The sequence below is a fragment of the Ixodes scapularis genome, unplaced genomic scaffold, assembly GCF_016920785.2.
Source record: "Ixodes scapularis isolate PalLabHiFi unplaced genomic scaffold, ASM1692078v2 PGA_scaffold11__112_contigs__length_91849675, whole genome shotgun sequence".
NCBI classification, from domain to species: domain Eukaryota; kingdom Metazoa; phylum Arthropoda; class Arachnida; order Ixodida; family Ixodidae; genus Ixodes; species Ixodes scapularis.
In genome coordinates, this window is record NW_024609837.1 from 21794349 (window position 1) to 21821400 (window position 27052).

General features: G+C 48.3%; 1 protein-coding gene across 1 annotated transcript; it reads right to left on the reverse strand.

The window, feature by feature from the left end:
- Window positions 1-11642: 11642 nt before the first annotated feature.
- On the reverse strand, window positions 11643-22110 carry LOC120836142. The gene is given in 2 exon segments (XM_040499935.2): window positions 11643-13070; window positions 21991-22110. Coding segments are annotated over 2 exon segments (1206 nt in total). The 3' UTR covers window positions 11643-11984.
- Window positions 22111-27052: the final 4942 nt, after the last annotated feature.

Below are 27052 nucleotides of genomic sequence, written 5' to 3' on the forward strand. Positions count from 1 at the left end.
ATCCGGGAGGCACAAAGGAGGATCCTGGAAAAGAGGGGAGCTCCTTCTTCCCCTTTTCTCTGGATGGCATCGGAAATGACGTCATGTGCAAGCCACGCGAGTACACAGAAGAAATCCTAAAATCCTGAATTACTACCAACTAGATTGCAATACTGAGGAGCTAGCGGATGGAGGGAGTGTAATCTGTCACTGTCCGGGAGTTACGGCCTCTTCTGTTGCATTGTCCGAAGGGGGTGGAACTGGTGGATTCCACGGTGGGCTAGGGGGCAGCTCGATGAGGCCAGCCACACACACACACACACTTCTTGCGGAGGCCTCCCCAGCACGGACCTTGTCCAGTCACCATCGCTTTTCCCGGGCTCGATCCGCTTTTTTGCAGATTTTGAATATCAAGGCTCCGCAAGTTCAGAGCAGACTTTGTGTTCACACAGGTTGCATTTCCTGCGAGACGAAAAGAACGGGGTTGAAAGCGCGATATATCAAACCAAGTGCAGGAAAGACTTGGAACCATTCGTCCTGCGGGGTCTTGTTTATATTGAGGGGCATAGAAATTCGGAAACTGATGTACACCTGGGTCAGTCTCCGGGTAATTCAACGAGAGTAGTCTCTAATGTATCGGGGCGCAGCCGGATTTGGTGACATAAGCAATATACTAGAACTTGTTCAAGGGACTCGGGGCTTCTTCTACTCAAGAGTCTGAGTGTAACGTACAGGGAATTCTCCTGATCAAATTTTTCATATTTTCACATGTGGAGAGAGTAGATTCCAGGCACCCTCATGGCGTCCTTCCACTCTAGTTTTTTTCGTTCTCTAAATGCCTCAAGCTCGCCATCCGTAACCTTGGTGTTTTGCAAGCCCCCCAACCCGTCGCATGCATTCTTGCCGTGCCCTGTTGCCGAAAAGATCCACTTCGTCGTCTGGAGCTCACTGCACTGCAACTAGTGAAGTTGATACCAGTTCTTAAAATGGGCGGCCGCTCCATCGCTAACATAAGCAAAGCGAGAGTAGATTGGTGCGTTGTCCCTCGAGCTGTGCCTTAATTTTTGACAAGGCCAAGCATCCATGCGCCGAGTCATGAGTTATATCATCGCAAAGCGCAGCATAGCTCCGCATAGACTTCCTTGACGTTACAACGCACGTAAAGATGCTGATTTGCTTCTTCTGCAATGGTATGCCTGTACTTCGTCGCAAGCACCACGGTTCAATTCTCGACAAAGTCAAAATGGAAAACAATAGCACCCCTTTCACAAGACTGCTTCTCATCATGTATTGCCTTTGCTTGCACGCGTCGTAGGTAGTTATGAGGGATCCACTTTATCACAGTCTTTTGAAGCTCCTTGATAAACGCTGCGGCCGTCAGCGTCTTCTTAATGAACTCCCCCAATTCCCATGTGGCGTAGACTACGTCCTCATCATATCCAATATAGATTTTTTTTCCAATGTCGATTTTTCCGCTCTTGGGCTCTGGTCGCACTTGCCGAGGAAGCAAGGGAAAGTAGGCTGCGGACATAAACAGAGAGCCTACATATCTTCCGCAGCAGGTGAATCCCCTATCGTATTTTAGATGCGGAGCATCTCTTGCTCGGGTCTATGTCCCGTGGCGTCGTAGTCCGCACTCACACTACGCATACGCAACTCTCCTCCTTCCCTCTCTCCAACAGCTGCGCATTACTCTTTCCGCTCTCTCTCATTACCAGCTGCGTGCACTTCACGTGCGTTCGCTTCTACTCACACCGCGCGCGCATGCGCAACTCTCCTCCTCTAGTCTCCTCTCCTTCAAGTGTGAATATAAGCAGCGGATAGCGCGCTGCGCGCGTTCAGTTCACCGCTGTTGACTCCACTTCACTCCGTTCTTCCGATGAAGTGTGATGGAAGCAACAGTCCCGTCAGTTAGTGGGTTGGCGCAAGCAAGCATCAGCACCACCCCACAAACTAACAGCAACGCTACATCCACTGAAGACAAAGCTGCGCAGCGAAGGGCACGTGACGCTGAGCGCAAACGCTTGAAGCGAGCGGCAGACCCTGAACTACGGCAACGAGACGTTGACGGCAATTCGTCAACGTCGAGCGGCTGATGCTGAACTACGACAACGTGAAGCAGCGGCGGTTCGAGAACGTCGAGCAGCAGAACCTGAGGTTCGGGACCGTGAAGTTCAATGTAAACGTACGAAGCGAGCGGCGGAACCCGACCTTTGAGAACGGGAAGGCGCGTTGGTTCGTGAACGTCGAGCAGCAGAACCTGAGGTTCGAGACCGTGAAGTTCAACAACGTTACTAACACCGTTAATAACGATCCGCGATGCTCCGCATCACCCCATGGTTCCCCTCGGGAAGATGGTGTAATTTTTCAGCCCCACGAGACATAGCTGGAACTTGGCAGAGTAGGTACAAAGACACACCTCTCGGTGTGGCAAGAACTTGCCCCAGTGAGGTCGCAAAGATATAAACTTTGTGAGGCCAATTGCAAAGCAGGGGTGGGCAAGTTTGTAGACGCTGTATGCTCCGCGCAGGGACCGGGTCATGAAGCGTAGCCCATTCGGTCTCTCCCTCGATTTTCACACGCCCAAAATCTTCCTTATTCGGGCTTTGCCATCCAGCTCGCCCGTTTTGTAGTATGCAAGCACTGCATTAACATTCTCTTCACCAACCTTGCATCTACACGCCTCGCCTCCCCGGTTCTCCGTATTTGCTCTACCGTGGGGAGGGGCTGTTGTGCCACTGCAAGATGAATGACTGGTATTTGTTCATTATCGCCACGCGCCCTGCCGGTCTACACCGCATGTTTACACCGCGCAGGGGACGCCGCCGGTGTCGCGTATCGCTGCCTTGCGTCGGTGAGATACGATCGCCTTTGCGAGCGCGGATGTAACCTTCGGCCTCACTTTCTGCTTCGGCCTCACTCTCGGGGGGGGGGGGGGGGGGGGGGGTTGCCATATATTTTGTCGGCAAGTCTGCATCAAGAAACACTTGTTTTCCTTTAATGTCTTTGTAGTAATTAAAAGAAAATCCTCGTCACCAGAATGTAGTAATTAAAAGAAAATGCGGACACCCGAGAAAATAAAGAAGAGCAGTGCCTGCGTGGGCCTGCGGAAAAACGAGGAGTCTCACATGCCGAAGTGGTGACCGGCGGGCCGGGCGCGGGAGCCCCGGACGGTCAACAACGTGGGGTTGAGCCAGTTGAGCGCCACGGGACGCAACCCTGATAACACGGGCGCAATAGTGGAACAGTGGCGCCATCTAGGTAGTGTGGCGAGTGACTTAAATAAAAAAAATGAAATACTACAGTCTTCAATTATGCTCCGGCTAGGAGTCCAGCTATGCCGTGGCCCATCTCCGTTACACCCAGGAAGCAACCGGCACGGGCGCCAATCCATGATGTGTCTTGTCGCGTGCGATCAAATAACCATGTAATCGCCTGTTCTTTATTGTCAGCGTGTATATCAAAAATATGTAATATCACATGCCCCTCTTTAAGAAGGAAAAGCAGTTTGCAGAAAAAAAAGTGAGGAAAACGGACTGAGTTTACATGAAGCGAAGACTAAAACACCAATTGGCGATAAATAGGCACTTTTATTAATTAACGCTAATATATTTAGGATGCACTTGGAAAACAATATGTTGTTGTGCTTTAAATCGTCCAGTTCACGAGCAACGCAATATTGGAACTTTTTGACAACGGCATCGGCTTGCCTGTGGAGAAGATCGAGGGCGGGGGCGAGCTGAACTTTGTACCGCAGCGGTCGGATGCAGCCGAGAAGTTGAACAGCGTGGTGAGTCGAGACGGACAGAACTAAAACTGAAGCCAATGCGAGCGGGCGGTGAACCCGAGACGGTGGCCCTTCTGTTTGAACGAGTGTGTGCAGTTAAAGATAGACGTGTTGGGTTTTGTTCAAGACTGATCGATATCTCTGGTGCCAAGAAGAAACGATTCCCACATGCACAAAAGGCAGCGCAAGCAGTCACTTAATGTCTCTGCAGACTTTTAGTTTCTCCACTTCGTCGCACCGAGCTTAATGCAAAGATTGTACAGCCTTCAGGAATATGGAAAAGCGATTTGACGATTTTATCTTGGGTGGCGACAATAGATTTGCTTTGGCTAGGCACACATTGTTTTGGTTTGGGAATAAATAAAGGTTTGTTCTATTTTCTCCTTCAAAATAAAGCGCGTCCGGCCAAGGCGGGTTTGGCACCGCTGCATAAACAGCATCGGCGAATGTGTCTTTCATAATGCCAGGGAGTATACATCTCGTGCTAATTAATGTCTCCTTAGTTTCCTGGCCCGGCTCGCGAACCGTGCACCACACATGTGAGGAGCGTAATCCTGTGCAAGCACCTACTGAGGCCCATTCTTCTTTATGTGCTTCCTGACTATATCGATTTCTTTCTCCGGTAAGTCGAAAAGCTGAACGCTTGTCATTGTTTTATTTTTTTTTAACGAAGCCTTTTGACGTCCGTCTCAAGGAGCCGTCCTGCGAACGAAAATTGTGTACTATGGCGAGGTGCTTCAAGCCTTACAACCTGTGTATAACACTAACAGTTATATGACCCCGGTCTGGCTACATGAAGAGCTCGTTCCGTTTTCTCCGCCCTTTGTGCCCTGGCTTTAAAGGGGCACTGACACATCAAAATCATATTTTTTTTTATTATCCGAAACGATTGAAAACGATGCCGGGACATTACCCTTAAAATTTGAAATTTGGGAATTGAGTATTTGTGAAGTAAAAAAACAATTTCCAAATGCCGAATTCGAAGTTCCCGCGCGATCCGCGCCGCTGCTTTGACGTGAAATATTGCGGAGTCCTGAGAGTCCACTTTCTTTCACGACTCCCTGCTGTTGCCATGGCGACCCAAAGCGAAGAGGAAAGGAACGAGCGCCGGCGGACCGGTTTTGAGCGGTGTCGCCTGTTTTCCGTTGGAGCATACAAATTCAGGAGACGGCACCACCAGAGCCGTATATGTAGAGAGTTTGGCCATTCGTTGGGAAGTATAGGAGACAAATGAGAAGGCGCCATTGGCCGAAAGCGGGCTGGGCGTGTTCCAGGGCGTCTTCAGAAATTCAAATGTGACCAACCAGAAGCCGGAAATAATACCCTGGTGGTGGTCGCGAGAAACAAACCTGATAACTGCATTGGAGTAACTCTCGATGGCTGAAAATATGGTACACGTGATGTTTCAATCACGCTCATCCAAAATGATAGTGGAAGAATGCGACTAGCGGAATGATCGACATAATCCGTACGGCAAACGCCAAGGGCCGGGAATTTGCCGTCAAAGTGGTCACACTTTGTCCGCGCAAAACAGAGTTGAGCGGCGCATTCGTTTCTTACATCTTTCTGCATGATCATGATGAAAACAACAAGTGCACCCTATTTTCAACCACGAAGAGTCACTACACTTCACTCTTACGCACTTATTAAAACCATATACGAACAAAGACCTTCGATGATCGATCGGCTCAGAACTGTTTCTCGCTACAACCGCTAGGGGATTCTTTTCGACTTCTGGTTGGTCAAGAGAGCATGCCAAGCCCTCTTTCCGAGTCTACCGCACGCCCTGGCTCTGCCCGCGCCTCCCATTGACCTCTCTACATATTCGGCTCTGGGCACCACAACGAACTCCCGATTTTTGGTATTTCAAAAAGAAGGGCCGTAGTGCGTTCGCAATTGCGTTAAAAAACATATTTTAGGATTGCCGTTATTAAATGTTATAGAGATGTCGCCTACAAAGCTTCTAAATTTCATGATTCTTGACGTCACGAATCAAAAGAAGCGAGGAGGCTAGAGGCGGGAGAATGAAACGCCAAAAATAAAAAGGCGCGCGCGCGCACAAGAAAATTTTTTTTCGCGATGCGTTTTTTTTTGCGTGTCTCTGACTGCAACTTGCATCTTTTTAGACAATAAAAAATATACGACCTTTGGGGTGTCAGTGCCCCTTTAAACATCGGATAATGAAACATCCGCTGCACCGCTAAATATCAGACTAAGGAATGTCAGTTGCCATCATTAAAAATTAATAAAATGCAATGTAGCCAAGCACAAGTGTTCTCAATTGAAATGAATTTACCCGCTGCATTTGAACACACAAATATGCAGCATAGTCTTTGCAGCGAAGCCGACCTGCGAAAACTGCGTTTGGCCGTTCAGAGAACGTGGGAGCGATTTCGATCACTTCTTGAGAAGATACAACAAGAAAAATGGGGAAATCGCATCAAGCCAATTGAAAGTTCATATGATTGACAGCAATAATAAAATTTAACGAAATAATAAATGGCCTTTTCGGATAAAGTGGGTTCAAAATATCAATTAATTTCGTTTTCGACGATATATTTCAAATCTTATATAAAAACTTCAGTGAACATAAAATAGACTAAACTTGTGCCCGTCGATATTCCATGTATATGGCTACACCCGCATAGTATTTGGTAAGCGACAAATATAATAACTCATGAGTTACAAGGCTCTGAAGGTGTCCCCGTATTGTCACGTGGGAGCGATTTCAATCACTTTTTAGAGAAGATACAACAAAAAGGGGAAATCGCATCAAGCAGGCAAGAAAGTTCATATGATCGGCAGCTATAATAAAAAAAAATTGAACGAAATGAAAAAATGGCCTTTTTCGATAAAGTGGGTTCAAAATATTGGTTAAGTTCATTTTCGACGATATTTCAAATTTCATATAAAAAATTCAGTGAAAATAAACTAAACTTATGCCCGTCGATAGCTCATGTATAGGGTTACACCAGCATAGTATTTAATAAGTGACAAATATAATAACTCATGAGTTACAAGGCTCTGAAGATGGCACTGGATTGTCAAAGAGGCGATGTTTGGCATTTTGTACCTCAAAAACAAAAATACAAAAGTATTTTCCTTTAAACTAAAAAATAGTCCAAATAACATGCAAAAGCACAAAAAAATGACCGTAAGTTTTGTATGCTTCCCGTATTCGTACCTGCATACAGAAGTGGGTAAAAAAATCACGAAGTAAAAAAAAAAAAAAAAAAAAAAAAAAACTCATGACTCGGCGCACGGATGCTTGGCGTTGTCAAAAATTAAGGCACAGCTTGAGGACAACGCACCAATCTACTCTCGCTTCACTTATGTTAGCGATGGAGCGGCCGCCCATTTTAAGAACTGGTATCAACTTCACTAGTTGCAGTGCAGTGAGCTCCAGACGACGAAGTGGATCTTTTCGGCAACAGGGCACGGCAAGAATGCATGCGACGGGTTGGGGGGCTTGCAAAACACCAAGTTTACGGATGGCAAGCTTGAGGCATTTAGAGAACGAAAAAAACAAAAGTGGAAGGACGCCAAGAGGGTGCCTGGAATCTACTCGCTTCACATGTGGAAATATGAAAAAATTGATCAGGAGAATTCCCTCTACGTTACTCGCAGCGCGGACTCTTGAGTGGAAGAAGCCCCGAGTCCCTTCAACGTGTTTTAGTAGATTGCTTATGTCATCAAATCCGGCTGCGCCCCGATACATTAGAGACTACTCTCGTTGAATTACCCGGAGACCGACCCAAGCGCACATCAGTTTCCAAATTTCTATGCCCCTCAATATAAACAAGACCCCGCAGGACAAATGGTTCCAAGTCCTTCCTGCACTTGGTTTGATATATCGCGCTTTCAACCCCGTTCTTTTCGTCTCGCAGGAAATGCAACCTTTGTGGACACAAAATCTGCTCTGAACTTGCGGAGCCCCGATATTCAAAATCTGCAAAAAAAGTGGATCGAGCCCGGGAAAAGCGATGGTGACTGGCCAGGTCCGTGCTGGGGAGGCCTCCGCAAGAAGTGTGTGTGTGTGTGGCTGGCCTCATCGAGCTGCCTTCTAGCCCACCATCGAATCCACGGTGGGCTAAGTAAGCTACTTGTATGCAAAGCTACGTGTGGCCGGAGCCAATCACACACCGGCAATAGGTCACGCGATCTCACCTGCACTTTTGTATCAAGGCGCGTTCACACTCTTGCAACCGAGTACGACCGAGAAAGACTTCTTGGGACCGGATGCACTGAGCAGAGCTGGTCCTAAGAGATCGCAAGAGGCTTAAAAACCGGTTTGGTCTCTCTCGGTCGCACTCGGTTGCAAGAGTGTGAACGGGCCTTCACTCCGAAGAAGAAGAAGAAGAAGAAGAAGAAGAAGAAGAAGAAGAAGAAGAAGAAGAAGAAGAAGAAGAAGAAGAAGAAGAAGAAGAAGAAGAAGAAGAAGACGGGCTGAGTGAGTGAGTGAGTGTGAGTGTGAGTGTGAGTGTGAGTGTGAGTGAGTGAGTGAGTGAGTGAGTGGGTGGGTGGGTGAGTGAGGGAGGGAGGGAGGGAGGGAGGGAGCGAGCGAGCGAGGGTTTCGTCTGCTACGGGTGTGTCAACGGTATCGCCTGCTACAGGTTTAAAAAGCGCCCTTTCACGTTCTGAAATTTAGTCACAGGAATGTCAGTACGTAGGCTGGCCGCTGGCGTCTCTGTCCGAGCTTTCCACCTGTTCGGCATTTCGGCATAGTTTAGAGATGTAAGTACACATTGCAAGGTGCCTGATGGCCCGGCCGTTGATGTTTCCTTGTATTGTCTGGATATAACAAACTCGAGGCGCAGTTCTTTCCACCAGCTTCTTGGCGTTCAATGTGATCGGCAGGTAAAGGGGTGCTTGATTTCGCCGCCTATCAGTGAATTGTAATGGCCCGGACGCTTTTCTTGTTTACAGCGCATTCGCGGTACGACGCGGCCGGAGTCTCCTGCCGAATTTGAAAGTAGACATTCATCACCTCCTCTCGCGCCTGATGCCCAAACGTGCCTTTGCGGAAGGACGTTTTGAAGCGACTAGGTGGGGAAAGCAGCGAAGCACATAATTCGGCCATTAGGGGAACGAAATCACAAAAAAAAAAACAAAAAAAAACCGAGCGCTGCAGCTATATACGGCTCTGGCTGCAGCCACTGCAGCCATGTTGCCTGCGGATGCATCTGTTTTCACCCAACCACGTGCATTTACATATATTAATAAAACATAAACTTCAGATCTTTAATTGCAAATCATTCTCAGCAGTACACACCTGGAATATTGTGCAATGTGTAGCATGAAACAGTTATTTAAAAAAAAGAAATTACTTTTGCGGACTATTCTGTGGTGCGTAGGAATGCCCTTTTCGATGTTGCGAACCGTCCCTCAGCCTTTGGCCGCGCTCGGACGGTAGCTGAAATTTTGACGCCCGCACACCGGCAGGGTAAAGTGCTAAGACTTTATTGCCACGTTTCGATTCTTCTGAACTCCATTATATTACTTTTGTTTCTATCTAAATCATTGTTTTAATTAAACTCCCGTTATATTAAAACTTGTGTTACGTCCCCTTCATTGGCGCCTCACCGCGGTGCAGGCCGGTCGACTGATCAGCAGTTCTTTCTTTATTTTCTGTTTATAGTGAACCACTGCGCGCGTTGACGGCTTGGCATTAGGTGGCGACGCTGGCTGCTACACACTAGAGTGCCTTCATACCATGGAGAATAGAAGGGTAGGAGAGGGCATGACGTCGGCCGCGTAGCCTCCACAAGCCATGCTCCCTTGACGCCTCGCCTCTTTCTCATTCTTCTCCTTACCCTCCTCACTTACCATGCCAACGTGACCACATCACGTGACTGTGGCTAGCCTTCGTCTTGCTATAGGCTACTAGAATACACCACAGTCTAGCCTTCGATCTGATAAAACCTACCGGACGGAGCGCGCGCAAGCCTGCAAGGAGCCCTTCTACAATCAACCATCCATCTCACACGTGACATGTCACGCTCACCAATCGCCGGAGAGATCTGCAGTCACGCTGGGCACAACATCGTTTAAACCTTTTATGACTAGGCTTCACCAATATTGCAACGTGCCCCCTCCTAGTACTTCTAACCTCCTTGCTTCATACACACGCGCGCTAATTCACACAAAGAGCGTTCTCATTGCAAATAAACATCTGCAGCTTTTTGCACTCTTTGACCTTCTTGGAATTTCATAAAAATATTTCCCCAGATCGAAAACTCTCTTGCGCCCCTTGACCCAGTCACAGATCATGGCTTTTCTGTTTGCGGTTGAGGCGTGGCAAGAGATCCTGTTGGAGCGACTTGAGTATCGCCCGAGCGTACACTTGGCTGTTGCCTTCGGCGCTGAACCGTGTACGCTATGTAAATCCCCTTTAAAGGGATGGTGAACCGAAATTCGTATTTCAGAAAAAAAAAAATGTAGGAGACGTTGGCGGGACGCTACAATCCCTACAACACTACTGGTAAGGCGATATTTGGAATGGACGGCCGTATTTTGGGAAAAAGAGGTCGAGATTGAACCAGGCCGACGAGGCGCGCGACGTGAAGATACCTAGTTTCCTCCCCTGTTCGCTTCGCACCCTCAAGGCTGCGAGGCGGAGAAGACGCGAGGCCGTTCCCTCTCATTCTCGGAGAAACACGACGTGAACATTTCTGTCAAATGCACCTCCTTTCCTTGAAAAATACGGTCATCCGTTCGAGATATTGCTGTATGAGTGATGTTTTGGTGTTTGTAGCATCCCGTTGCACGCTTTTGCCACGTATTTTGTGGGGTCCAGATTTCGGTTCAGCATCCCTTTAACTCAACCTTGAATTCCACTCATTCCCCATTGTCTTTCTCGAGATGTGCGGACGTGTCTAGGGCGGAACGCCCTAGACACGCCCGCCATCGGTCGAAGCAGAAACTTTCGCAATGTCGCTTGTTCCAAGCGATGACTAGAAAAATGAATAAAACTATTTTGTCAGCAAGCTTTCGAGCGATGCCCAGAAATACAAATCAAATCATGTTGTCAGCCAGGTACTAATGGTAGAGTGCTAACCTGAAATGGTAGCACAATCGATATTTAACCAGCCAAGTATAACACCCTGGCATGGAACAAACGCGCCGCAACGTTCACGTGCTATTTTTAGAGTGCTTCGTGGCGCCTGGGCATTAATGTGACCAAGCACGGTTACTGCGGCATGTGTCGCTTGTCTACCACTAGTCGTTAAGCGCGAAACACATGTACGACGAAACCGTCCGATTTGACGTCCGACCAGGCAATGCGACGGTCGGAGGCGAGGGTTTTCAACGCTCTCCGATGCTACGAAAAACCCTCGCCCCCCAAGGTCATTCCGGCAGTCCGCACGTCGGATCGGAAGGTTTCGTCGTACACGTGTTTCGCGCTTTAGGACAGAAACGCCCCAGCTGAGATTGATGCGACCACGACCTGGTTACACATTTATTTCCTTGTTTTAAAACGAAATAATGCAACATGATTTTGCAGATTTGTAATTACCGGTCATCAAGGGCCCATCGGGTAGAATTTAAATGAAATCGAGAATGATTTTTTTTAATTGCCGCACGAAAATCGCAAAATTTTGACTTTTTCTATTTGGATGACATTTTCGGGCGCAATGCAGAAAACACTTTCAACAGTAAAACGCTAATTAATTTGCTGAAAATTTACAAAGCATTAAACACTTGACACAAAAAGTTTCAGCTTTAGAATATTAATTTGAAGGGACTTAAAAATTCGCCGAAAAATGCCTTATTACGTAAGGTTTGCTCCAGAAGCCAAGTTCGGCATTTTATTTCGCTTGAAATATATGCTCATATAAGTTTACTTTTACTAATTCTGACAGTAAAGTATGCGGGCATTAAACTTAAAAAGTTTGATTGTGTAGAAAGCTGCATTCTTTATTTCTCCAGCCTTCAGATTTGCGCCGTCGTGCAGTTGGGACAATGGTTTTTTCTATCTTCTCTCCAATGCGATTTTTCTCACGAATACAAAGAACTATCTCGCAAAAGCAAGGTCTGTGCCGTTGTGTGGACAGGTTTAGCTACCTCATATAAAAATGTGTCTGAAAACAAAAAATAGGCATGACAACACCATAAAGAAAAAGCTGAATTTATAAAAAATTAAGTTCCCATCAAAAGAAACAACATTTACGCAAGCATAACTAAAATATCGCTCCTGACTGTTTGCATTCTAAATTAGCTACGAAGTCCAAAAGCTGATTAGTCTGCAATCAAAACTAAAACCAAAATAAAATACAAAAAAACAAACAGATTTAAGCAAGCCTAAGGGCTGTTCACTACTCAGTACCTGCTTAATCCTAATTAGGGTATGGCAAATATGGAGAGATTAGGGCTCTACCTCTAAGAACATGTGGAGTGTATTGTTTTGTATAAACCCACCCGTTTCAAGCTTCTCGGCTGTTGCCAGGTCTGCTCCACATGCAACATTTGGTTTTTCTTTGGGCCTCAGGAAGCATTGCTGGCATTCATCTTCACCGTTACCAGGATTTACCATGCGTGAAATCTCATTTGATTGGTCTTTGGGGTGAATGACACCAGCCCTGTAAACCTTGCGAAAGGGCCATTCCAGCTGCAGGTCCTGTTCCCCGGGGTGTATCCGCATGAAGCAGACAATCCAGCCGTTACTTTCCTTTATATAAAGTTTAAAAACTAGGGAGACACTATAACCGTAAATGGCCCATGTGGTGAGACTATTTAACGACCGCAACGCCACCTCAAGTGCTTTCTTCTTTAGGTCTGCCCACCCCGCAATGTACCAGTGGACCCTCACAGGCTTACAACAGCTTAGCAAACGGAGCTCCTTGCTCACATCGTATTTGTAGTCGGTCATTGCTGGCTGGAGAACTTGCAGTTCTTTGGCAAAACCGGTGGTGCAGACCACGTTAAGGCTGTTGAGCTGTTGAGCCTCAGCCTCCAATTGGCCCTTGCATCTTGCACCCTCAGCCCTGACGTCATTGCTGCACCGGTTCAGGCTGGTCTGCAGCAACATGAGGTCCTCGGATATCTTTCCCGTGGCTCTCTTCATCTCAAGACAAGCACTGCCGACGTCCTTGAGGTCTTCTGTGGCAAGATTGTCTGGAGGCTCACACATTGCTTCGCGAATGCTGCATCCACTCTTGAAGTGCTCCAAAATGTCGCACTGCAATACTAAAGAGCGGCACAGGCAGCAAGGCACGATGCTGAAGCCGCACTCCTTGTAGTGGTCCAAGAGGCTGGCTGCAGTGCCGATGAAGCTGCAGCCTTTAGGTGCATTCCAGCAGGCAACCTGGAAAGGATGGAAAAATATATGAAGTATGCCGAAAAATGTGTGCCATCACACAATGTATATGCCAGAAATGTACACGCTTGGTTCAGTTTTTACATCATAGATGAAGAAAAGTAGAAACACAGTGCAAATGCTGTTGACATCAGACCTGTAGGTAACAACCAGGCCTACTTCAGGTGTCATCATTATTGTTGTTTACTGTTGCTCTCTCTCACCTCACTAAATTCTTAACTGTTGGGTCCTTGATAAGTAAGAACGCAACTTTATTAGAGTATATATCCAGCCCGTGTGGCTGGCCGGGATTACATTGATTACATTGTGGAGGGTCGCTCCAACGCTCGGCGGGGACGCGCGCGGTCTCGCGGGGGCGCAGAGTCCGCAGGCGCGCGAGGCACGCGAAAACGAAACCTGACACGGGCCGGTTCGGTGCTCTCCGGACGCGTAGTTCCATCTGGTGCAACGTAGGGGAACCTCAATATACGCGACTCCTCGGTGAGGACCGGGGCGCGAGAACTTGAATACACAACACCCCTCCCCCCTAGACGAATTCTTTCAAATGGGCGGGATGGCGCGTTGTCCGACTTGATCGGCGAAGTGCGATCGGTGAGGTGCTGTTGCTCTCAGATGAATCTGTGGATCGCGCAGCAGCGGGCGAGGGTGACCCAGGAGCAGCGGCCGGGGTCAGTCTGGCTTCGGCAGGTGTTTCCACAGATTCGGTCCTAGACGTTCCCGGCATGCTGCGCCTTGCAGCTGACACGGCGTCGTCACGAGTCTCTTGTGGATCAAGGTCCGCGCCACCAGAATCCGGAGCGCGATCACGCGTATCAGGAATGTCCGGCATGTCCGACGTTCGTTGGCGAATGTGGTCAACATGCCGTTTCCAAGACGTGCCGTCTTGCAGCTTCACCTGATATGATACCGGTCCACTGCGAGAGTAGACGACGGCGGGAACCCAGCGTGGACGTCCCAACGCAAAGTTGCGAGCGAACACCCTGTCGCCGGGGCAGAATTCTCTAATTGTTCTGCTGCTCTGTGCGTGCTTTTCCTGGCGCTGCTCGACGTAGCGCTGATGGTCTGGGTGGACGCCGTCCAAAGCCGACCTGAGTTGGCGCGACATCATCAACTCTGCCGGGCTTCTTCCTGTCGATGTGCTTGGCAGGATATGCTGCTCAAACAGGAAGCGTGTGAGGCACACATCGATGTCAGCGCCTCTCAAGCGTCTCAGCGCTTTCTTGGTGTCTTGGACGAACCTTTCCGCTTGACCATTCGAAGATGGATGGTAGGGAGACACCAATGCTTGTCGAATGTTGTTGCGGGCGAGGAACGTGCGGAACTCCTCTGACGCAAAGGCAGGGCCGTTGTCCGAGACAACCACATCGGGCAGTCCGTGGGTGGCGAACATCCTTCTTAGTTCGCGGACGACAGTCGCTGCTGACGTGGACTTCGTAATTCGTACTTCTAACCACTTAGAATACGAGTCCACGACCAAAAAGAAGGTCTTTCCCTGGAAGGGGCCCGCAAAGTCCACGTGCAGTCGGGACCATGGCCTGGAGCTGCATTCTCAGGGATGCACTGGAGCTTGTGGAGGCGAGTCCCTTGTGACTTGGCAAGTCGCGCAGGTGCGGACCTGCTCTTCGATTCCCTTGTCTAGGCCTGGCCACCAGACGTAGCCTCTGGCGAGCCCCTTCATGCGCACCATGCCGGGATGTGCAGAGTGGAGAATCTTTAGGATCTCGGGGCGGAGGCTAGGTGGCACAACTACGCGGCTGCCCCAAAGAATGCAGTCGCGGTATGCGGAGAGTTCGTCGTGGCGCACATAGTACGGTTGGAACTCTTCTGATGGCTTCTCGTCAGGCCATCCATGCTTGATCCATCGGAGGACGCGGGACAGCTTCGGATCCTGTTTCGTTAGTCGAGCAATCCGCTCTGCGTCGACTGGCCTCTCTGGAGCAGCCTCCAGCAGGAGAACGTCCTCCAGGGGTGGAGGCTGGAAGTCCTTTGTCGGCAGAGGCAACCGACTGAAGGAGTCAGCATTGCCCATCTGTCGACCTGGACGGTAGACCAGCTCGTAGTCGTACTGTCCCAGGAGCAGATTCCATCGGAGCAGGCGTGGCGATAGAACCGCTGGGATGGGTTTGCTGTGGTGCAGGAGCCCAACCAAGGGTTTTTGATCTGTGTAGATCTTGAAGTGTCTCCCATACAGGTACTGGTGAAACTTCTTGACTCCTGACACTACGGCCAACGCCTCTCGGTCTGTTTGGGAGTAGTTCCGCTCAGTCGGAGTCATCGTCCTGGATCCGTAGGCGATTGGAGCTTCCAGGCCAGGCTGATTTTCATGACTCAGCACAAAACCGAGCCCGTATGGCGATGCGTCACATGCGAGAACGAGGGGCTTGTGGACGTCGTAGTGTCTCAACACCGCTGACGATTCCAGAAGCTTTTTTGCGTTGATAAACGCCTGGTCTTCATCCGGTCCCCATCTCCATGGCGAGTCTTTGCCGAGGAGACGATGCAGGGGTTCGAGCGTGTGCGCTGCTCCGCGTAGGAAACGGTTGTAAAAGTTCAACAACCCGAGGAAGGACTGAAGCTGCTGCTTGTCCTTGGGTGCTGGAGCTTCCTTCAGAGCCTTGACCTTTTCTTCAGTCGGGTAAATGCCTTGGCTGTCGATGCGATAGCCCAAGAAGACGACTTGCACTCCGAAGGCGCACTTGTCTTTGCTCAAGCGCACTCCATCTTCCTGGATTCTGTTCAAAACCGCTCGGAGGTTGCGGTGGTGCTCTACTTCCGTTCGGCCTCCGACGATGATGTCGTCCAGGTAGACGTGCACCATTGGGAGTCCGGCCAGCAGTTCCTCCATATATCGCTGAAAGATGGCAACGGCTGTGGCGACACCGAATGGAAGGCGGGTGACTCGAAACAGTCCGCGATGCGTGTTGACCGTTAGCAAGTCGGCGGTCTCGTCGTCCACAGTCAGCTGCTGGTATGCTTGATCTAGGTCAAGGCGCGAGAACACCTTGCAACCTGCGAGGTTGGCGAAGAGCTGCTCTGTGGTAGGTAAGGGGTATGTCTCCCATTGGAGCACAGGGTTGACGGTGCACTTGTAGTCGCCACACAGGCGAATCTTGCCGTTTTTCTTCACGACTGGGACGACCGGGGTTGACCAGCGTGAATTACGCACTGGCTGGTATACGCCTTGCTCGACGAGAATGTCGATGGCGGCTTCTACGCGAGGACGTAGAGCAACAGGTACCTGGCGCGCTTTGAGGAACCGGGGTGTAGCCGCAGGGGCGACCTCGATGCGAACAGGTAGTCCTTTGCTTTTTCCCAGTCCCTCCTTGAAGACTTCAGGAAATTCGGCTACCACAACGCTGACTGGTTGCTGCCGAAGGGTTCGTTCTTCAGAGAGTTGCTTCACGCCACTGAGGCCGATTCCCAACGCAGGAAACCAGTCTCGACCGAGCAGACTGGTGCCGGTTCCTTTCACCACCAGAAGAGGAAGGCGTGCCTCTCGGGTCTTGTAAGTGACGTCAACCTGCAGTGTACCCATCATGTCGAGCCGCTCGTGGGTGTAGGATTGTAGCTGAAGTGGAGAGGGTTGAAGATTAGTGGTCGTGAGGTCCAGAACTCGGAAAGTCTCTGAGCTGATCACGGTGCAGGCGGAGCTTGAGTCCACCTCCATGGATAAAGCATGTCCGTTGATCACAACGTCTGCGAATACAGCGGGGTGACGGAGCTGACTGTTGACAGTGACCGCAGAACCGGAACCTCCTCCACAGGTTGACCCGTGTGGCAAACGGACGGCGTCACGTGGTAGACATCCTGATATGGGGGATCGGCTGCTTCTGTCAGCTGGTGATTACGACCTCTGGGCCGCCGTTCGGAATCAGGTGATCGCTCAGAAGCCTTGCCCGGTTTCTTTTGTCCTTTTGCCGCTTTTTTACGGCAGGCCTTCTGCAGGTGTCCTTTGTTGCCGCAGAAGTGGCATACGACACTGGCGTAGGAACAGTTTACGGCGTCGTGTGAGCCCGTGCATCTCCAGCACTGGACATGAGAAGATTGATCGTTGGTGGAAGCGCTACCACTGGGGGGCTTCCGTGGCGCCTGTGCCACTCGGTTTTGCTCTTGGCGAGCTTCTGACCTGGTGCGACGAAGTTCTTCTGTCTTAACGGCTGCTTCCTCAGCAGCCCGAGCCATCTGAACAGCCTTGGTCAGTGTGAGCTCTGGTTCAGCCAACAGTCGGCGCTGAAGGGTCTCGTCGCGCAAGCCGCATACCATTCGGTCGCACAGTGGACGATCAAGCCAGTCCTCAAACTCGCAATGACGAGCGAGATGCCGAAGTGCAGCGAGGTAGGCCGGCACTGTCTCTCCTCGGAGCTGATCCCGTTTGTTGAATCGAAAGCGTTCCAAGGTGACAGAGGGCTTGCTGACGAAGTGGGTATCCAGTTTAGCCACGATGTCAGCGTATGGTGTCTGCATCGGCGTCTTGGGGGCACACAGGGAGCGAAGGAGTGTGTAGGTGTCCACTCCGCAGGCACTACAGAGGATGGCTTTCCGCTTGTCATCGGTTGCGATGTTCTGAGCTTGAAAGTAAAATTCAAGCCGTTCCCGGTACACGGGCCAAGCGGCTGGCTGATCCGGCGAAAATTCAGCCAGGGCGAGGTATGGGGCCGAAGGAGCTATCACAACAGTCGGGGTATCTTCGTCCGGGGAAGACATGTCGGGTCCAAGGAGGGTGAACACAATGGAGGGCGGCCACGCCCAAGAGTTCTGGTTTCGGAGCGCAGCGCAGGGCTTCACGCGCAAAACGGGACGTAGTACGCTCTGACGCTGTACATACGTGGAAGGCGAGTCCGGGGATCACTTGCCTCGTCGCCAGTTGTTGGGTCCTTGATACGTAAGAACGCAACTTTATTAGAGTATATATCCAGCCCGTGTGGCTGGCCGGGATTACATTGATTACATTGTGGAGGGTCGCTCCAACGCTCGGTGGGGACGCGCGCGGTCTCGCGGGGGCGCAGAGTCCGCAGGCGCGCGAGGCACTCGAAAACGAAACCTGACACTCGCCCGGTTCGGTGCACTCCGGACGCGTGGTTCAATCTGGTGCAACGTAGGGGAACCTCAATATACGCGACTCCTCGGTGAGGACCGGGGCGCGAGAACTTGAATACACAACATTAACTCAAGCAGTGGGCACAACCTGTCACATTAAAGACAGTGATAGAAGCCATATTTGATCCTCTATAGCAGGTTTTGTAGTGGGCAGAATATTGGCTCGGAGGAGCTAGTGATGCTTTTGGAGCAGATGCTTGGTGCCAACACCTGTTTGCATATCACTTGAAAATAAAAAAAGTGATGGCATCACTGTTCAAGTTCATCTTTGATAATGATTGAGGGTTCCTCTTTTATACCGAAGCATATCACTTATTACATTTTGTAATAAGAATACATAGGACCCAAAGGGAACAGAGAGCCTGCTTTTTAGAAATCAGCCTCTGGTGAGGGTAGGTTCCATATACAATGGGTATGAAATAAAACGGTCGAAAAATTAATCAAATTGCAACACTTCAGTTGAGATAAAGCCTCCCACCCCCTTTGCACTTGATAATTTATTTAGCCTGTAAATATCTATTCTTATGCCTGCAAAAAGTGGCAAATTTGTCAAAATGTGTATAAATAAAAATGCGCCTTTAACATCATAAACTTCAAAAACAACCACCCCAATACCATGGGACCTACACTCGTGACACTGCTAGTTCGTGGCGTTGGAACCAGAGTGTAGTCAGCATCAAATTTTTGGGGTTTTTACAATCCAAACCAACGAAGGGCATCTGGCACGGACCAGTGGAGGGCTGAGGATCAATTTCTACCACCTGGGGATCTTTTGACGTGCAACTGAAAGTTCAGTGACACGGCACCTTCTCCGCCATGTGCCCATATGCCTCAGTCATTCACACCCGCCACTTGGAGATCCGTAGGCCGGTGCTTTGCTCCCGAGCCACCGAACAAAGTGCAGTCAAGTTCGCTGGTCTTTAGGTAGGCAGCTGCATGGGAACCAGGTTGACTACCATATTTATTCAAACAAGACCGCCATGTTTGTTCCTCTTCCTCCGCAGAGCCTTTTAAAATTAGAAGTCAACCTACAATCAAGACCGAAGGGGCTCAACTTGAATAGTAGACAGCATAATTTCCCACCCTACTGCTCTAACCCAGTCTGTCCCCGAAATCAGCCACTTCATTGCCTTTCACCACCATGCACTGGGGGAGAGGAAGTGAAGGCTTTGGCTAGATGGCGCAAGCCGCCACCCGATTAAAAGAGTTTGACCGCATCCATCCATCCAAAGGTTGGCGCGAGCAGCACGAGTGTCGCGGTGCAGTGTAGCCACGGCAGACACGATAATCCAGTGAGACCATTGGGATACAAGATACATCCCACTATTTTGCCAATTTTTTTCGTGACTTTTAGGTCCTGATATTGCCGACATCGTCTGGAAATTCAGACTATGATGAGGCCAGTGCAGTTATGAGCAATGTGTGCTGCCTGGGACCAGGAAACGATTTTGAAATCGAATTTTATGCACTGCATGTCGTAAAAGGTGTGAAAAGAAACGAAAACACAAAAATGAAGGGCTCAAAAAACTTTTTCGCTATAGAAGTTTTACAAGAAAGGCGGGCTTTCTTACACCTTCTTTCCTACAAAAGCTCCCTGCCTTTTCACTGCGATGCATCAGTGGTGCCACGGCACGTCAGCCAAATCCACATCGCCTATTGGATCAGAGCCTACCTCACCAGCACCGTGATCATAAACAATAAATTGCCGGCGAATCTTTCTTAAAAGTTTTGTGACAGATTATTCTAATCCACATTTTCTTGAATAATTAGCGATGTGACGGAAATTGCCAAATATTATAATGCTCGGAGCTATGTGCCATCTATCGTGTGGTAAACGAAGCAAGAGAAATGTCAGACTGTGCCAGTGCATAGTTGCCCAGCTGCTGAAAAACGTGGCGTTGGAGGTGATAATCGACGTGGTGGAAGGCCATCGTTTTGCATAGCTATCCTTGACTGAATTCTGGTCGTGTGTCGCGATGATAACCCAGCACGTCCTAGAAGGGAAGATTCATCTACTCGTGGGGTTGTGTTGTGGCGGCACCTTCAAGACAGCAGAAACGCTCGTTCCGTTGTCTTTGCTTACTTCGACTCAGTGGTGCTTCCTTAGCATCTGTGTCCTCGAACATCGCCCGGATTTCTTATTTTGCGTATTCCATGCTTGTGATCCAGTCCAGGATATTACTGGTGCATACTGCATTTAAAGACATATATGAAGGATGTGAATTTTGACAAGTTTTCGTCACCTAAAAAAAGTAATTAATGTTAGCATTTTTTGAACGATCGCAACGTCTATGCGATCATGAAATCATATTTCCATGTTGCTATATCTCTGCTAAGGTTACACTGTCTTCTGCAATTATAGAAAAGGCGTGTGGCTAGATTTGTACTATCATTAAAGTCGTGATCGTCCAAGACAACGTACTGCATCGTTTTCTTGTCTTTTTTTCATCCACCCTACCCTGCAAGCCTATCCTGACAAAATAAAAGTTAATAAAGCTTGAGCCCATAGAAAACTGTGCATTTTGTGCTACACCAGTGAGGTCCAGCGCGTCCCCTTCTTTTTTAGAGATACCATGGGAACTGGTGAGGGCGGAGAAGCGACTGTAGTGCTGACAACCTGAAGCGCTCCGTACCGGCATATGGGACCAGTCCAGGGTGTAAGATAGACAGGTGGGGAAACGAGAGCCTAATGAGCGACCGGATTGTGTCCCCCTCGGTTTTCTCTTTTTCTGTGGCGCCATCTATGTGGAGCACCGGGAACTCTCAGTCCGGGTAGGCGACCGGTGGTGACCAACTAAACTAACGGATATGATTTCTCGTGGATTTTCAATGAAGGACTGTCGTGCTCTCGGTTTATTTTGCACACTTTCCCATAGAGTTCCATGCAAATCCGATTCCAATTTTTTTTTCCTTTCGCCGCAGCGCCATCTGTCGCAAATAGGGGGTACCCGCAAGCAGACAAGTACACAATCCGGTCACGGCGCTGCGGTAGGCTTCAATGGGCCGTTTCCCCACCTGCCTATCTTACACCCTGGACCAGTCCCATGCTATTGCTACAGTGGCTACAACATGGAGAATAGAAGGGTAGGAGAGGGCATGACGTCAGCCGCGTAGCCTCCACAAGCCATGCTCCCTTGACGCCTCGCCTCTTTCGCATTTTCCTCCTTACTCTCACCACATTACGTGACCGTAGCTAGCCTTCGTCTAGCTATGGTGTACTAGAATACACCACAGCCTAGCCTTCGATCTGATAAAACCTACCGGACGGAGCGCGCGCAAGCCTGCAAGAAATCTTCCTACAATCAACCATCCATCTCGCACGTGACATGTCACGCGCACCAATCGCCAGACAGATCTGCGGTCACGCTGGACACAAAATCGCTTAAACTTTTGACGTGCCCCCTCCTAGTACTTCTAACCTCTTTGGGCTAGAAGGAGAAGTGTGGTGAGCGTGCCGGCTCAGGCGTGGCACTTCGCCAGGGAAAAAGTAGATGGCGCTGCGGCACTTATACACGTTAGCGGCGCGCAGAGGCAGCATTGGTAAGGCTGCGTTTTTATTTGATTACGCCTCCGTATGTCTCATCATATAATAGATATGGAGTGTTTTTACGTAGTTAACTAAGACTGAATGTCGGAACTATCATTTTCTAATTTTGAAGAAAAGGAATTAGTGAAATATCACGAATTGCGGGCACATATCGACGGCTCTGAACATAGGGAAATGTGTTCGACTACGTAAAATTTGCAAATATTTTGCCACCCAGTGCTATGTTTAATAAATAGAGTCACTGACCACTATTCTTTGCCTTACCTTATGAGTAGAGCGTGAGCACGTGAAAAAATATGCCCTTGTAGTGATAGTGTCCGATGAATTTTCAAACGGCGTTGCGTCTGCCCCTGTTTTTTTTTTAACTTTAACCTGGGGCTGCATTAACTATAATTATGGTGTTTCGTTTTTATTCTACAGGGTGTCACAAAAGAAAATTTACACGGTCTTTTTCCCCGCATAAATAAACGAGGCATCGCCGAACGCTCATTCCCCGCCCAAAAGTAGAGCTAGAGGTCACAACCAGATGCCAAAGTTTCAGCCCGATCCGATGACTTGATCAAAAGTTATGTGATTTTCTGAAAATTTCAATGGGAAAATGGCGGCCGACGGAGTTTTCAAACACATGGGGCTCTATGGCACCAGAAAACGAAAACGGGCAAAAATGGGCTCCATTTTCCCATTGAAATTTTCAAAACTTTTTATTAAGTTATCGGATCGGGCTGAAACTTTGGCATCTGGTTGTGACCTCTAGCTCTACTTTTGGGCGGACAATGAGCGTTCGACGATGCCTGGTTTATTTTTGCGGTCAAAATGACCGTGTAAATTTTCTCTTGTGACACACTGTAGTTGTCAGGTGAATGGAAGTGAATGGAAGTGAATTGTGACAATTGTGACAAGTGAATGGAAGTCGAAATGTTATCTTGAGTCACAGTAGAAATGTGTATGTAACATGCCGAAGCTTCAGATACTTCTTCGCGCGCTGCCATTGAGCGAACGTGCTTTCATCCTTGGGCACACCAAAAAGAGAAAGTTCCTTCTTGCACGATTTGTAACCGGTCGTGCACCCGGGCACGAAACAACTGCTTTGCTTCCTAAGCATGAGTAGACACATCCAGCACGGGGGCTGAATAGTTTAAAACCGAGCTCAACTTCGGCATCGAAAGGCGATCAAAGCGTCTGCGGCGACGGGGCTCGTCACACTTCTCCTTGTAGCCACTGTACTGTTGCTGTAGCACAGCATATCTAATTGAATTTCGCTCAGCTGCAATGTGTCCACGACTCTCGGTGATGAGAGGTGCAGATTCAGAAAATGTGTCGGTGGCATTGGCGCCATCAGAGCCGTAAAACCCTGTGGTAAAACCTACCGGCACACAGCCCGCTCTTTGCTGCACTCCCATTCTCCTACTGCCAAGAGAACTTCCGGTTCCGGTGACGGAGCACGTCACGACCGTCAAAATTACGCCACGGCTAGTTTGCGGCGAGTTGGAGAGGAAGAAAAACTCAATATTTCAATGATTTCTCGTGTAGAAGTTAATAAAACGAAACGAAAATGGATGCCCGCTCGACGTTCAGTGAACATTGACGGTTTAATGTAAAAGTTATTCGGCAAAAGTAAAAAGGTCATTTCATGGTCCCTTTAGGTCAAAGCGCAGCTGACAGAATAAGCCCATGGGGCTGACCAATAAAACAGCATCAAAAGCGCGACATCGAAGCGTTTAATATCCTTCTGCACATGTTCTTTCAGCATAGACTACAACGAATAACACCAAGCAGCCAAACATTTCTTTGATCGCTAAGCGAAAATGAATCCCGTGGTCTGCTAGCCAGCCACTGCCCGTGACCAGTGTCGAACCGAAATTTTTATCGGTTAGGTTGCGGTTCAGGGTTTAGCTCCGGCTCAGTTCCGGGGAGCAAAAATAACGGTTCAAACCAATTTGAACTGCTAAATATAGAATATATTTTTTGCGTTCCTTTGACAATAGACACTTTCAATAGTGAAACGTGTAACTGTATAGCTTTTTTCATTCACAGAATTGACTTTTATTTTCACGTACCAAATATAAATTGCGTTATTTAATTTCTATGAAACAGTAAAAGAACCTAGATTAACATATATGACTCAACATCTATTTTTTTTACCTCAGTCGCATATATTTTACCTGAATCTAAAGATTATCAGTCAGAGAGGTTGCCTAAAGTACCGGTGATTGGTACAACTTTGCATCACAGTACTGACAGTACTCGACCTATTGAACCCGACGTTTCAATAGGTCGGGCTCAATAGGTCGAGAGGCACTTAACCATCGGCGTATGTCAACAAACTAGGGCACTTGAAGAAAAAGTGAGTGAAGCAAACGACACATCGTAGGTGAAAAAAAAAGCTGCTGCTCTCCACGTGCAGAGTCGCCCCTGATGAAGAAGTTGAATCGGTTTCGAAACGTCGGAGTCCTAACTGCTCAGGACTTGGTTGGTTATGGTCCGTATTTCTCTAATAGAGATGATGCTCCTAATTACACATAAATAGCGCAAAGAACAGACAACATATTAAACATTTAAATCACATTTAGATATTGGATTGCACGGGCTCGAAACTTCACAGAATACTGTCTCGGGAGGCTAAAGTTATATTCAGATTGACGTGCACTTGTTTTGGGGCCTCATTTTACAACTCTGTACTTTGTCAGTCATGCGCACTCTAACATTTATTAGGCTGCGGCATATCATCGTGAGAATGCTATATATACTGCACAACCTTACAATTTGGACATCCCCTTATGCTGTTAAGTGATGACATTGGTCTAGAGCAGTGGTTCTCAAATGGGGGTCTGTGGACCCTTTGGGGTCCGCGAAGGCATTCTAGGGGTCCGTGAAGCCCAGCCTCATCAGACATGCCAGGAAATAAAAGTTGTTGTTTTTCAGACTGAGAAGAAACGTTCCAATTTTCGGGCGGGTTTTTTGCGTATATGTCAATAAGAGAAGTCTACTTCACACTAGCCCTTAGTTATGTCCATCTAATAAATTGCTATCATAATTAAACTATTTGCAACTCCAGCCCGCCCCTCGCCCTCTTGCGGACGAACAGAGAACCAGAGGAGCGGGGACGGCAGCGGCACGGAAACGGTGGCAGGGACTGTCGGCTTTGATGCGTGAAGTCGTTTTAACAAAAAAAGTGAGCGCTTTAAAATAGGAATTACTGTGGTCCGCCTTGCAACAGCGTTGTACGAAGGACCGCGGATGTCTAACTTCATTAGGGACTTTTCGTATATCGCATACTCTGCGGATTTCTAGTTTGTGCATGGCCGCCAGCTCAATCTGTGCTCAACTAAACAGCAAACGCTCCCGCTAATAATGTAGAGCTCTAGCGTACGGTCTATAAAAAGTCTATTCTTGGCCCTAAGTAGGAGAAAACACGTCGCGTAACGGTATGTCGAGCAAAACACATCAGGAATGGGTTCGCGTTTAAGGCCATTACAAGCACCTTCAAAAGACAGAATACGCATACTTGCTTTCACGTATTTACAGAACAAATAAAGAAATGCTCGAAGCTTTTTAAGCGCGTTGGCCAGCCGTTCGTGACGAGGGCTTCGAACCGGCAGTTTCGGAGAGAGGGGCCGCAACGTTGCAAATAACACGGTACCAAGAATGAACAGTATATTATAATATTTATTTTTGATAGAGCAATAAATAAAACCACTAAACACGCCGATTATGTTAACAGTAGTGATGGGCCGAACTTTTGCCGAATCGAAAGTTCGGCGCTGAATCTTGGGATTCGGCAAAGCCGAACTTTTCTAAAGATTCGGCAAAAATACATTGTTACCAGACTTAAGAGGGGGCGCACCTCAGAGCCCCATAGAGAATACATGAGGTTTTTCACCAAATTAAACAAATTCTCACATAATAAAAGCTGCGCGGATCTTCTTGAAAATTTCGGCTTTAAAGACATTGAGTCATTATCGAGACACTAAGCGCAACAAATGTTTCATCATAAATTTAATTATATTCTTTAAAAAATCATGAAAATGGTCAAAATTGGCTAATTCGGCACTCTTGCGTTCGGAGCGAATTTACAAAATTATATAAATTCAAACATAAGAGGTATTGCGCTTAGTGTCTTCTAAATTTATTACGGAATCGAATAATATTCAAATTATTCATGTAAGTCGATTTGTTCCGTAACTACAGCAAATATAAAGAACCAAGGTGTCGATGCTTGTTTTCGTCGATTTTAAGGTACCTCTCTCTCCCGTGCGGTGGCGCTCGCTGTCCACGAAATGCGAAATCGTCCGTTCGGAGATCGGCCGGATCGGCACTGTGCGAGGTGTTCTTCCGCGGCCGTATTCCGCGCCCGTATCCTGTTTCATTCTGCACGCACGCCGAGGCGTCAGTGTGCGTGTCTTGCCTTCCTGGTTCTCGCTGGGTAGGTCTCCGTGTTTTCGCAAGTGGCAAATTCACCTTGGAGCTATGGGTCGAAGACAACCGTCCTGTGGCAAGCGGACCGCGAGGTGTTCCACAACCTCGCGGTCCGTCAACGCGTTGTGCTTGTTTCTACTTTTTTTTTCTTTTAAAAACGGGCTTTTTTTTTACGCAAAGTTTTATTTTATCGTTATCCTTCACACAAACGTCCTTCGGCCTTGGGGTCGTGGAAATCGGGGATGAAGCGTGCACAGAGTAGATCGTTGTTCGCCTCCTTTTTATTTTTCACGGACGTCCTGTGACCTCCGTACGGTTCGTGGTCACCGCAATCTAACGCGGGGAAAAACGGGTCGCCTGCTCTGTAGTCAGGGTATTCCTAGGGGAGGGTGATAAGTCGCTGTTCTTCTGGAAATTCACATATCACCCAAAAAGGTGACATGGGTAATGATTACGGTATGTTTTTTCCGGTGTTTATTTTTGAGCGAAAATCGGTGCATGTTTTTCGGTGCTTATTTTTTAATCACCAGTGTATTATGGGTTGAACGTCTTGTGATTACGCTAAAAAGCGTTGATAACCAAAGAAAAATGCGATTGGACAAGAACATTTCAAATTTCCAATTCTATTCACATATCCATTACGCTCTTCTCGTGGGAGCATCTATCCTGACGAAAAATGCCTAAGTCATTGAGCTGTGAACGCATACTCAGTGTACAATCTTTCGGCCTAGAGAGGTATTGCGCACGCTCGAACGCGCTTTACAGCCCAGTAGACGAAGTTGGTGGCACCCAGAAGGCGAGTTTTTGAATGGTCTGTAGTAGGCAAAAGAAACAAATAACAATCAACGCATATCAGCTCTTCAAGCGAAGAGGCGCGTTTCTAAGGTCAATGGTTCCGGACGGCACTAAT